The 8,896-nt window shown below is 38.7% G+C and overlaps 1 protein-coding gene across 4 annotated transcripts; it reads left to right on the top strand.

The window, feature by feature from the left end:
- Positions 1-599: 599 nt before the first annotated feature.
- Positions 600-8,295, top strand: slc35f2l (info solute carrier family 35 member F2, like). Of its 4 annotated transcripts, none has more exons than XM_080288682.1 (9): positions 600-778; positions 2,344-2,519; positions 3,008-3,135; positions 3,666-3,825; positions 4,839-4,995; positions 5,079-5,131; positions 5,931-6,085; positions 7,686-7,790; positions 7,889-8,295. In XM_080288682.1, the coding sequence occupies exons 1-9, from the start codon at positions 714-716 to the stop codon at positions 8,135-8,137; spliced, it is 1,248 nt and encodes a 415-aa protein (XP_080144808.1). In that variant the 5' UTR covers positions 600-713; the 3' UTR covers positions 8,138-8,295. The 4 variants fall into 4 exon arrangements, with proteins under 4 accessions (XP_080144808.1, XP_080144809.1, XP_026049017.1 ...); XM_080288683.1 differs by having other exon boundaries at positions 601-778; positions 7,728-7,790; XM_080288684.1 differs by having other exon boundaries at positions 657-795.
- The last annotated feature ends 601 nt before the right edge of the window (positions 8,296-8,896 follow it).

Genomic DNA, 8,896 nt, shown 5'->3' with positions numbered 1-8,896 from the left:
ACAGAAATCTGTTCAATGGAGAGAGTATTTGGGTAAAAAGGCTACAGACTATCCAAATATCCCTGAAGGCTTGTTTTGCCATGGGCTATCTGCCTGTTCTGGATTGCAGGTGTTAAACCTGCACATGCACTTCAGGATATCTCTGTCAAATTTTACAAATAAAATAATCATGTTATGTTCCCAAACCTTATTTGACTGAAAAGTGCCCCAAGACTTTTAACCATAGAGGTTAAGATGTCGTGGTTAATATATATATTTTTAAATGTGTTTAATAATTTCAGTTTTATACGTTTTTAAAATTCTATCTTAATATTAAAAGCAGTAAATCACAATTGTCTAAAGTGGGGAAATATTAACTTAGATTTAAGTAACAATCTATGTCATGATTAAACTATATTCTTCACCATGGACATTTGCATACAAAAAACAAGGATAAAGGACTTTTTCATCTCATCAGTGGTGAAAAGAATCCCAGTGATGACTTTAAAAATATATATCCTTCATCATCGGTTCTTATCTTTTAGTCTTTGGCGCACACACACAAACAGATAAGTGAAGTAGTAATCTTTGCCCTCTGAGGCTGTTAATCATTCAGCTCTGATACCGTGAAGGTGGAGGAGCTAAAAGCTTAAAGAGAGGACTCACTCCTCCATCACTGGTGAGACAACACGGTTGCTAAACGGTCCGAGGATTCGTCCAGAAACGCCAGCGAAATGAACGAAAGGAGCAGAATCCTGCTGTGGATCCGAGAATTCAACCCCAAACAGGTTTTCACCTGGTGAGTGAACAGAGGAGGCGAGAGGGGGAGACCAGCAGTCTGATTCAAAGTGGTTCAGTTACTTGTGTTTTATTTAGACTTTCAAGTGAATCAAAAGTTGGGGTTTTTTAAATGAAAAAGCTGCTGAATGGCACGGAGGCCGAGTAAACATTTTTCTAGCAGTTTTTTGAGGGGCCATTTAAGATCATATTATCTAGAAACTAAGTCCTTCAGGTGTGCAGCTCGGTTTACATAGACTGATGGATGCTTGTAGTCCCTAAACATATGCAGATCTCACAGATTCTGATATTTTATTTACAGCGTCTCACATATAAATTTCACATGAAATTAATTAAAACATTCCAAATCAGGTGAATGTTTTCACAGATATCGCTGCAGTCAAGCTTTGAACAGACAACTTTATGATTTGCCTTCATGTAGGAGACATCTGTAAATATTAGCTGTGAACAACAGCCTCACCAAAGGGCCAATGCTTGAACAATTTTCAAAAGGGCAAAATAAACCAAAGTCCAACATTTTTTTCAAACTAAATGCAAATGACAGATTGAGGCTGAAAGATAAAAAGAAGTTATTCTTTAGCTCGACTTCATTAGTTATGCACAAGCAGTTTTCAAACCATTGTCTGTGGTTGGGCCACTGCTGTGTACAGCCAGGTCACTGTTGTAAGCCGGTACCCCTCTGCAGAGGGGCATAAACCTAAATGCTAAACCTAAATGACAAGTCTTAACTCAACATTTTAAAAACAAACAAATATTTTAAGATCCTGCAGCATTCAGTACAGCAGATTATTTTTTAAATAACATTTCTAAACTTATTTAGTCTTTTACTGTGCGTGTATGTGCCATGTCAGAGTTAACCCAAACCCTAATGTGGCATGGATGGTCTGCAGTAGGAAAACTTAAGAGAGCAGCCATTTTCAATTTATTTATTGATTTTAATTTGTGTTTTTGCTAAAGTTGTGTTTCATTTGCCTCCATATTTGTGGACCTGTGACACCACGGTTGCAGTGGGCTGCAGGCTGGATAATGAAGACTTTTCTAAAAATGTTATTCGCAGCATTTATGAATATTTAAATATCATCTATTTTAAACTTTATTTCCAGTGTTTCAGCACACATCTTTACATTTCTACTATTTTATTTTAAAGAGTCATAGGTTAAATTGTTGACTACAACTAATTTTTTTTTGTACTTACATTTTTTTGTCAAATACATTTTTAACATCAAATTATAAAACATAAAAAAACTTGCCTTTAAAGGAATAATGTGGCAGTTTACAACAGGAGATATGATTGATACCAAACTCTTATGTGGAACATAAAGTGAGTTGTGTTAGTTATACTGGGAAAACTCCATGTAGAAACCTCATCAACCAAACACCTTGTGTAAAGCAAGCTTTGCTCACAAACTCTTTAGAAAAGTGAAAAACACTTTGTATATACATGTTGAACAGCATCATCTGCCAGGCAGGGAGGAGGTTTCTCTTAAATCTGCTTACAGTGACTTCAAAAAGCAAAGCTGCCTGTTGTGCCTGTTGTTAAAGATCCGCTGCTCATCTCTCTCTCAGGCAGCTGGCCAAGACGTTGGCTATGGGTCAGGGGCTGGCGGGCCTCATCTGTGGCACAGCTATCACCTCCCAGTTCCTGGCCTCAAACTTTCACGTGAACACGCCCATGCTGCAGAGTTTCCTGAACTACCTCCTGCTGACTGTCACCTACACCACCATGCTGCTCTGCAGAACAGGTGACACCCGTGCTGAACACCTGAGATTAATGCTGAAATTTATGACATGCATAGCAACACTTCATGGCAGTAAAATTAAATCTTTATATGCCATATTACACATAAATACACAGAACACTTGATCAGTCTTTACTGGGATATTCAGAGGCAGGTTTTTCCAAACTGGGTGTTGTATTGTGATTAACAGAATGTGTGAAGTAATTGTGATGATAGAAATATTGTTTTGTGTTGCCCTTTGCAAACGGACTAGAAAAGTAAAGCGAGGTGGTTCTCTGACTAAAAATCTAAAATTTTCTATGTAAATTTGTTGATTTGTTCTTCTAAGTTTAGGACTGTCCTTTTCAGAAATTTGTGAGATTTTGTCTTGGATTTTTTTTGTAAATATGCAAATATATTTTGCTTTGCAGTGAGGCAGAGTGTCCTCAGGCTTGTTGCAGAAACAAACACATCAGTACTGAAGTTCAGGGGTGCTCCCCTTTAAAATGCAGGGGATGGCAATTTTTTACAGATTTTGAAGAGACGATGGTGGAAGTACTTGCTGCTCGGGCTGGTGGACGTGGAAGCAAACTACACTGTGGTTAAAGCGTACCAATACACCACCATCACCAGCATACAGGTGAGTAGACTTTCAAAATTTATTTCAGTGTGTTATGAAAGTGCCAAGATTACTAAGGGTGCAACCACTCCTTCAGTACATAATGTAACATAATATGCTCAATCGTATCAATCGATCACTATCAATCTTTCCTAAAATGGAAACACATGTCAGTAAATTGTAACTCAAAAGTCACAGCTGGATCAGAAGCGTTTTGGATGTTCCACACGGTAAATAATACAAATCAAATAATTCCATCAATTTGCTCCAAAAGGCACCACAAAAACTAGAAGTGTGGGGTTTGATCCAAAGAATCGATCGTATCAATACCAGCTGGCATTGGTGTTCAGTTCACTTCAGTATGTAGCCCACTAAACTGTGTTAAATTAATGAGTTGTCTTGAGGTTGAAACTGAAAGGTGTTTTGTCATTTTAACTAATTATTATGTAAAAGAAAAAATCAGAGTGAATTAGTGGTCATTAAAATTAGTTCAAAACAAATTAATTGATCCATCGCACACGTTATTGCACAGCTATCATTTCTGCCTCCAGCTGCTGGACTGCTTCGTGATCCCGGTCCTGATGGGTCTGAGCTGGTGGATTCTGAAGGCTCGCTACAGGCTGATCCACTCTGTCGCCGTCTGCATCTGTCTGCTCGGAGTGGGGGCCATGGTGGGAGCCGACCTGCTGGCTGGACGAGACCAGGGCTCCAGTAAGGAATTCTCCAAAGAGTTTACTCACTAATCAAATCCCTGATGGAAGACTATAAATTGTTTAATAAATCAAGTCCATGCAGGACACCAGTGAAAAAAAAACTTAACTTAGAGAACAGAGACGAATCCTAACACGTGAGTATTGATCTGATATCACTATCAGTGTTGGTATCTATCACTATTTGGATCAATCCACCCACCTCTACAAGACACAGAACAACACCAAGATGGTTACACTGAAAACACTCGAGACTTCATCATAAGCTTTTATTCTGTTTATGGAAAAATACAAGGAACACTTGGAAAGCTGGAAAACTGACTATGATGAGTTCAAAGACAATCTGGAAAATAGAAAGAGCTACACAGGTCATAGGTGGCTAATTGGAAACAGGTGATAATTACAAAAGAAGTAAAACTGAAAACATGGTAAAGAGGCCAGGAAGTGCAAAATAAAACAGGAAGTGACCTTAACCTTTATATGAATCCTAAATTATGACACATGTGATGTTTTGGATTTAAGTGAACGACTAAAGAAAAAATCCTTCACATATCAGGTAATTTTTAGATATAAAGACCTGTGTCAGTTTTATATTTTCAACTCCTGAGACCTTCTATTACAGAAAAAAGTTTAGATACGGTCGTGAAGGTGCGTTTTTCATCCAAACCACAGTGTTTTCCAACATGTGACACAAACCAAGTAGTGTAAGTGCCTAAACCTAACCAGGTAATAGACAAAAAAGTATAAACCAAATACATGTTTTACACTTAGCGATGGAAAAAATCAATGCAAAACATATAAGAAATAAAAAAAACTTTCTCTATGGTTATAAAACCAACAATACATCCCATTGCTACCACTTTTCCAACCTTTTGCTGACTTTTTGGTCTCTAATCTGGGATAAAAGCGTTTTCCAGCCTGTGCATGACATGCAGGGAAACCAACACTGAGGCAACATTAGCGTTCGTCTGATGATGTTGAACCTTAGCGATGATCTTGTTGTTCTCTCCTCAGCCTCAAACATCTTGTTGGGTGATGGTCTGGTGCTCCTCAGTGCTTCGCTGTATGCGGTGTCTAACGTGTGTCAGGAGTACACCGTGAAGAACCTGAGCAGGGTGGAGTTCCTGGGCATGGTCGGCCTTTTTGGCACAATCATCAGCACCATACAGATGTAAGTGTGTGTGACTGGCATCAGTTTTAGGACTCAGTGGACTTTGTGGTTTATCTGATGTTTCTGTTTTTATTTTTACTCAGGGTGATCCTGGAGCATAATGAAATTCCTGCCATCCAGTGGAGCTGGGAAGTCGGTGAGTACTGATCTGAATCAGGAACATGTTGAAGACAAAACAGGACTGCCGAAGCCTCCAGATGGTTACGCATGTTAACACATTATGAAACTATAAATATTTAAAGGAGCTATGGTACAGTCAACACAAATACTCCTAAGTGTATACTCTTTGGGACCTGAATAAACACAATATGTGTCAGAATAACTAATGCTTTAAACTATGAGAACATAAGGTTATGCACACTGAGATTTTCACAGTGAAAAAAATAACAAACTTTATTAATAAAAGCCAGAAGAAAAGAACAAAGCTGGTAGGAAAACCAATGTGTCACAACCAACTAATGCGACAAAACTAACTTAAAAAAATAATTCAAAACATAAAAGCACAAGAAAGGAGACACAAGGTCAATAATTCTTCAAGGAGGGCAAAAAGTAACAAAAAAAGAAAAGAAATGAGAAGAAAATGAAATTACAGGCAACTAAAATCTGATGTTCACAGCAGGGACCATGACAAAGGGGCAGAAATAATCTAACCCACATTCACAGAAACACAGTTCTTGTCTCGTTTGTCACATTTTCTCAGTGAAAGTTTGAAAAAACATTTTCTAAAAATCACAAAGCCACAGCATCACCCCTCATATTCATTATTTCAGTAACTTATCTTTGAGTGTATAAAGATGACTAATTTAGAGGTTTTATTAGACACTTTTGATCACCATGTTGGAGAAGTCGACCTGAGAAATAAAGAGATTTTTTCTTTCATGTTTGAGTTTTCTTTAATACTTAAATTAACTAACAGTGGTCATGTCTCTTCTCAGGACTGCTGTTCGCTGCCTATGCACTGTGTATGTATGCTCTGTACAGCTTCATGCCTATAGTGATAAAGCTAAGCAGCGCCACCTCCGTCAACCTCTCCCTGCTCACCGCTGACCTCTTCGGCCTCTTCTGTGGGATCTTCCTCTTCCACTACAACGTGAGTGCACACTCAGTTATTCTTACTTTATATATCTGACAGTCCTTTCCTTCAAACCGCCTCAAGAGGAAACTTGACCTGCACTTTAACACCCTCCCCACTGTTGGACTGTAAAAAACAATTTTAATCTTAGTAAAAAGCATCACATCGTCTGTCAATGTGTTGATCCTACAAGGTCATGACTACAGGATCTATCCAGTGTATTCCAGTATGTGATTCCTTCTCATTAGAGGGAACAATTTCACAATTTATGTTATTGGAAAAAGCCCACCATCAGCAGGAGCTGAAGTTTTATCAGTTTAATCAGTCTTCAAGTCTTCCCTCTGAACATCCAGCACCAGCATCATGCAACAGGAGGACTGATTATGATCTTTACCTTTACCCTAAGTTATGCATTTTTCCTACCATGGAAGACAGGCTCTGACAAGACTTAACTGCACATGACGTGGATACTTTCTTTGTCAGCAGCACAGACACTGAGAAAACACAATGAACGGCAATCAGTCAACTCTGGGTAAGGTATGTAGGTGTATGAACAGAGGCTTAGAACATTCAAATGAGAAAACACAAGATTTTCTGTAGTTTCTGGATTGAACAACATGTTTCACTGAACTGGTACGCAACCAACAGGGGCTAAAAAAATAAAGCCAAAACAAAGTGAAACGACTGTAGTTCCTCTCACAGCCAATTAAGGCTCACTGAAACATCAAGTTGTTACTTTGTTGCTAGTTTGCCACGTTCTCTTTTGAGATGCTTGAATTGTGCTTCTGCAGTGAATCCAATTAAGAGTCTAGAGCACTGTACACGCAAGTGGTCAGCGCCATTTCCAGCATTCATACCTGTGCAGGCTGCATTGACAGTGGTGTGAAGTTACACACCTGGGGATGTGCACGTCCTCAAAATTGCTAATAACACAGAGACAACAGGAATACTGAACACACATTAGATTTTTAATCTTTAGAGTGTGAAACTTTGAATAGATACAAAAATGATTTATTTGCCTTTCAACAGAGCTTTAATGTGTTTTCTAGTCAGGGTCAGATGAGATTCTTTAATGTCAGTTAATGACAGGACTTATTTCCAGCACACACACATATAAACACTGATTATCTCTTCCCACCCCGTCTTTGGGTCATAATGACCTGCTGAGTGTTATGCACGCTCAGAAGTGTTAATGAATAATAATGATAAAAGTTAAAATGTAACTCTGTGCTGTGTGTTCTCATGCAGAGCTCCATGCATGTATGCAGTTTGTGCATGTGTTGAATATGAATGTCTCTTTTGACCTGCCAGTGAATTTAAATGAGTCAGTTCCAGATGAGAGGTGGCACTGTATTCTCCTAATAAAACACTCACATTTTCTCATTAATAAGCATAATTACATTCTTTGTGTCAACATCTAAACTCCCATATTGTTTTTTCTTTAATTTAACCTTTATTTATACAGGTGAGACTTAAAGTCTCATTTACCAAAAAGACCTGTTCTTATTATTTACCATGAAGTTAAATCCTGCAATTAAATGTTAAACAGAGAAACTCATAAATGTGAACACAGATGTCCAGTGTCAGACTTTACACGGACATCATATTGCACATTCAGGATCAGAAATCCAAGTCAAATAAAAAGTTGTTTCGGATCCAGACTCGCCCCCTGCTGGTCATTGGAAAAGAATACTGTGTGCAGTTGGGCCAAACCCCAGCTCAGGTAAAATGTCATTCATAACTTGAACCCAATGAACTGGTTTTCCTTCTGCACTCCTTTTTTTAATGCAATTTGAACATTCACTTTCTGCTCCTGCTCAGTTCTCCGGCCTCTACATTGTTTCGCTGGTGGTCATCCTCATTGGCTTTGTCGCCTTCAACGCTGTTCCGACTCCCACCGCTGCCACAGACTCCAGCCCCTCGTCTTCACCTGCTGCTACCTGCGAGGAAGGCTGCTCTGAAAACCCTGTGGATGCTCAAGAGCTGCAGCCGACTGAAGACAGGAGGAAGAGGAGCACTTCAGGGCCAGAGCAGAGCTACGGCAGCACAGAGCTCGGCACTAGAATGTGATCAGCTGGTTTACAGTCTCCAAACATGTCGTATATGTATTTTTAACCAGTTATTTATTGAGTTTTGCTTCTTATATAACACATATGGTACATGTAAAAACACACAATACAGAAGTTCATGTAAAAAAAGATAAATAAAAGTGCAAATGCAAAAGAAAAGAGTGATTTAAATTTCAGCATTTACCTCTTTAAACACATTGTGTTTCACTGAGCCATACCGAAGGCTGTCTCAAATCCTAACATGTATCGTGAAGCTGCAGGAGGAGTGATAATCAGAGGTGCACAGGTGAGTCTTTCCTGATAATGTCTTCTTCTTTTTTTTTTTATAAAAGAGGCCCTGCACACAGGGAGTGCTTTTTATCTGTTATGATGATGTTTCAGTTAAGATTATTACATTTTCTACCCTCCACAATTTCTGTGTGTGTAATTCAAGAAAATGTGTGATATCCTTAAATTAAAAGGGTTCCCAAATATGATACATTGCAGTGTCACACCTGAGATCGTAAACCCGTTAACAAAACTATGATGAAGTGTATCAAATGTCAAATTTTACTGAGATCGGTTTAAGAAAGGACACCTTTGGATGGATGTTTCCCCTCTCCTCCTCATCTCTGGTGGGAGGGACTAATACAAAATCAGAGGAGGCAAGGAGAGGAGTCAAGGATTCAAGGGGAGGAGCTTGATGCTGTAAATTAGTATAAATATGCTGTGCTCACTTTGGACCCGACTTTAACATCTAAACATGATTCTAAAAAGTTAT

Source organism: Astatotilapia calliptera, chromosome 14 (assembly GCF_964374335.1).
Source record: "Astatotilapia calliptera chromosome 14, fAstCal68.1, whole genome shotgun sequence".
NCBI lineage: Eukaryota > Metazoa > Chordata > Actinopteri > Cichliformes > Cichlidae > Astatotilapia > Astatotilapia calliptera.
The sequence above is the reverse complement of the archived record's forward strand: the minus strand, read 5'-3'. Positions and strand labels throughout refer to the sequence as shown.

Excerpts from the sequence above, each read along its gene's own strand:
- slc35f2l (XM_080288682.1), top strand. The coding sequence starts at position 714 with ATGAACGAAAGGAGCAGAATCCTGCTGTGGATCCGAGAATTCAACCCC. Across the intron at positions 3,826-4,838 it reads TGGACGAGACCAGGGCTCCA|CCTCAAACATCTTGTTGGGT; the intron begins GTAAGGAATTCT and ends TTCTCTCCTCAG. Across the intron at positions 7,791-7,888 it reads TGGGCCAAACCCCAGCTCAG|TTCTCCGGCCTCTACATTGT; the intron begins GTAAAATGTCAT and ends GCTCCTGCTCAG.